The sequence below is a fragment of the Sinocyclocheilus grahami genome, unplaced genomic scaffold, assembly GCF_001515645.1.
Source record: "Sinocyclocheilus grahami isolate Dianchi unplaced genomic scaffold, SAMN03320097.WGS_v1.1 scaffold294.1, whole genome shotgun sequence".
NCBI classification, from domain to species: Eukaryota; Metazoa; Chordata; class Actinopteri; order Cypriniformes; family Cyprinidae; genus Sinocyclocheilus; species Sinocyclocheilus grahami.
Genome location: NW_015505473.1, coordinates 1,147,620 through 1,151,149, shown reverse-complemented (window position 1 = coordinate 1,151,149; position 3,530 = coordinate 1,147,620). Strand labels below are relative to the sequence as shown.

The following is a 3,530-nucleotide window of genomic DNA, read 5'->3' as shown; positions in this document are numbered from 1 at the left end:
CAAGGTCGCCCAGCCGCTACGAAGTCAAGCCCGCCGGCCGCCGCAACGTCAAGCCTGCTGGCTGCCCTATTCACCCGTAACCTAAAGAGATGGATGAGGAGAAAAGGATGGCTCACGGCCCTCTTCCTACCCCGAGAGCACCCCCCAGAGCTCGCTCCAGTGTCGGCTCCAGCCCCTGAGTTCGCTCCAGTATCAGCTCTATCCCCTGACCAGAGTCGAGAGATGGCTCTAGCCCCAGACCAGCATCAAGATTGGGCTGCAGTACCCACGTTTAGCCCACGTAGGGCTCCTGTTCCTGAGTTTAGCCCACGGAGGGCTTCTGTTCCTGAGTTTAGCCCACAGAGGGCTCTTATCCCCAAGTTTAGCCAATAGAGGGTCCCAGTCCCCGAGTTTAGTCCAGTGAGGGCTCCTGTCCCCGTGTTTAGCCCACAGAGGGCTCCTGTCTCCGAGTTTAGCCCAGAGAGGGCTCCAGTCCCCGAGTTTAACCCAGAGAAGGCTCCAGTCCCCGAGTTTAGCCCAGAGAGGGCTCCAGTCCCCGAGTTTAGCCCAGAGAAAGCTCCAGTCCCCGAGCAGCTGAGTCCTTAGCCATCTTCAAGAAATGACTAAAAACACATCTGTGTGTGTGTGTGTGTATATATATATATATACACACACCTTTACGTGTACTGCGTTAGGCTAACCGAGACTTGTCATTTGCACTTATATATTGTTGCTCTTTTGTTAGTTTTGACTGCTTTTATTGTCCTCATTTGTAAGTCGCTTTGGATAAAAGCGTCTGCTAAATGACTAAATGTAAATGTAACCAAAAAACATCTTCAAAATGCTGCAAAAAAAATTATTTTTTTCTTTTCTTTTTTTACAAAATAAGTTTTTTTTTACCTTAAAATAAATGTTAACTTAAAATAAAAGCACCACTTGATAAAATTATCATAAAATATGTAAATTAAATTGCCCGTTTAATTTTGGTTATATCCAATATCACATAAGAACTCAAAATAACCAAACCGTGAATTATTTTCCTCACAATAGACTGGGTGTAGCACACTAGGTAAGTGATTTTAGATTCTGTATTGTTATTTTTACTCACCAATAATAATAATAATAATAAACAAAGTGAAAGGCAGCGCTTGACACTTGTTTCTGCATCAATGTTAATGTCATTTGATAAAGACCTTCAATAAACACACCACCGCTCCCACATTGGGGCTTAAAAAAGAAGAAGAAATAAAACTAAATAAAACTAAATCAAATAAAGTTAAATAAATAAAATAAAATGGTTTCCAAAAATGCATTTTAAAAATCTATATTTTTCTAATGAGGGACATGGAAGTCATTTTACTTAGTATATACCTGTATTCCCCAGCAAGCAAGCAAGCAAGCAAATAAATAAATAAATAAAGTAGTAGTTATTGAGCAATTTTAAGGGTTAGTTCACCCAAAAATTAAAATTCTGTCATTAATTACTCACCCTCATGTCGTTTCAAACCCGTAAGACCTTCGTTCATCTTCGGAACACAAATTTAGATATTTTTGATGGAATCTGAGAGCTGTCTGACCCTGCATAGACAGCAACACAACTGAAATGTTCCCAAGTCCAGAGACGTAGCAAGGAGATCCGAAAAAAAATCCGTGTGACATCAGTGGTTCATCCGCAATTATACGAAGCTACGAGAATACTTTTTGTGCGCAAAATTAAAAAAATAACGGCTTTATCTTATCTTTAACAGCGTATCTGTGTGGCGCAGCTGACACAGAACAGCATACGTTGTTTATGTCCAGCGGATATTCTCCAAAATGGCGCTACAGGGTGATGCGGAGGAGACGAATTGTTGAATAAAGCCGTTTTTTTTTTTCTTTTGCACACAAAAAGTATTCTCGTAGCTTCGTATAATTGCGAACGAACCACTGATCTTTACAGATATCCTTGCTACGTCTCTGGACTTGGGAACATTTCAGTTGTGTTGCTGTCTATGCAGGGTCAGACAGCTCTCAGATTCCATCAAAAATATCTTAATTTGTGTTCCGAAGATGAACGATTTGATCAAACGACGGTTTGAAACGACATGAGGGCGAGTAATTAATGACTGAATTTTCATTTTTGGGTGAACTAACCCTTTAATATCTGCACTTCTCTGCTACAAGAACACACATAATCCCAAGCTCTTCGCTAGTGACTCCTGAACTGTGAAGCTGAAGTCAACAAACAGGACATTTTTTGGGTTCTGTAAATTAACAAACATGCAAGTTTCCTTTCTTTTCAATACCAGTGAACACCTTAGAATTCACCGCTTATATGCGCTTTACTAAACCACACATCCCAACAAAGCACACTTGTCAATGTCTCATGTAAGTAGTCCAAGTTGGACTTGTTTGCTTTCTTCTGTCCTATCAAGTATGAAGATACAGCAGTAAAACTGTTTTGTCTCATCACTATGTCTATATAAGATGCAGATTAATCAGAGTTTGCTGTCAGATGTGGCAGAGTTTGGCATGTGTGACAGCGACACCACACCTACACTATTATGGCATGTGTGAACATGATTAAATGCACTAACATGCCTCTATATTGCTTCCATTGAAATTATAATACAACTGAATGTACTTCAAAGCAAAGGTTAATTCAAATCAATTCAGATGATTTCAGAGGGTGGAAAGCCACTCCCGGGCATTAAAATGAACACTGATGCCTAGAACCTATTCAGGTGTCACAGGTACATTGTGTACCATCACAATGCGCACTTCATCTGTTTTGAGGGTATTTGTTCCGTGTCCTAGTAGATGTCGTTCTGCAACACACATGCCTTCAGAGATCATACGAGGGCATTTGCCATCCAGGCATTGTTTCTCATGTGTGCGTGTTTACAGTACGTGCTTGTGTTACAGTTGTCTGAATCTGTATCACCTGTCATTATAATAGGTGGACAGCAGGCTTTGGATTTCAGAAGAAACAGGTCTGTTCAGGGGTTGCAGATGGTTTCTGGTCTTGGTGGATGGCGACGTAACTGCATAAAAAAAGGTAGACAAAGAACGTGTTTAAGAAACCGCGTAATTGAAGATCTTGAAAATAAGTCACCAAGGTGTTTTTTTTTTTTTTAACTAATCAGTTCTAACAGACATTTTACAGTCTGGTGAGATGAAAATTGTGATTAAAAACTGCATTTAAAACATTTAAAAAACATTTTATTTATTATAAAATATTTATTAAAAATGAATAAATAAAACATATATTTAAAAATATATTAGTAAATATTAAAAATAAACTGTAAAAATACATAAATTACCAAATAATAAAATTGATAAAGAACTGAATGAAAAGTAAAAATCTAAAAATGTAAAATGTATAATGTATAAAAATCTATGGCAGCCCTAATTATTACATCTTTTTAAATAATTGAAATACCTTACAGGGGTCATATGATGCGATTTAAATTTTTCCTTTCTCTTTGGAGTGTTACAAGCTCTTGGTGCATAAAGAAGATCTGTAAAGTTGCAAAGACTAAAGTCTCAAATTCAACGAGATATTCTTTATA

The 3,530-nt window shown here is 38.3% G+C and overlaps 1 protein-coding gene across 1 annotated transcript in view; it reads right to left on the bottom strand.

Annotated features, from left to right (window-relative positions):
* rtknb (rhotekin b) overlaps nt 1–3,530 on the bottom strand; it is a 34,076-nt gene that overhangs the window by 5,462 nt on the left and 25,084 nt on the right. The window contains exon 10 of the mRNA XM_016292864.1: nt 2,903–3,002. Within this exon, the coding sequence (XP_016148350.1) occupies nt 2,903–3,002 (100 nt within the window). The remainder of the gene's footprint in view (nt 1–2,902; nt 3,003–3,530) is intronic.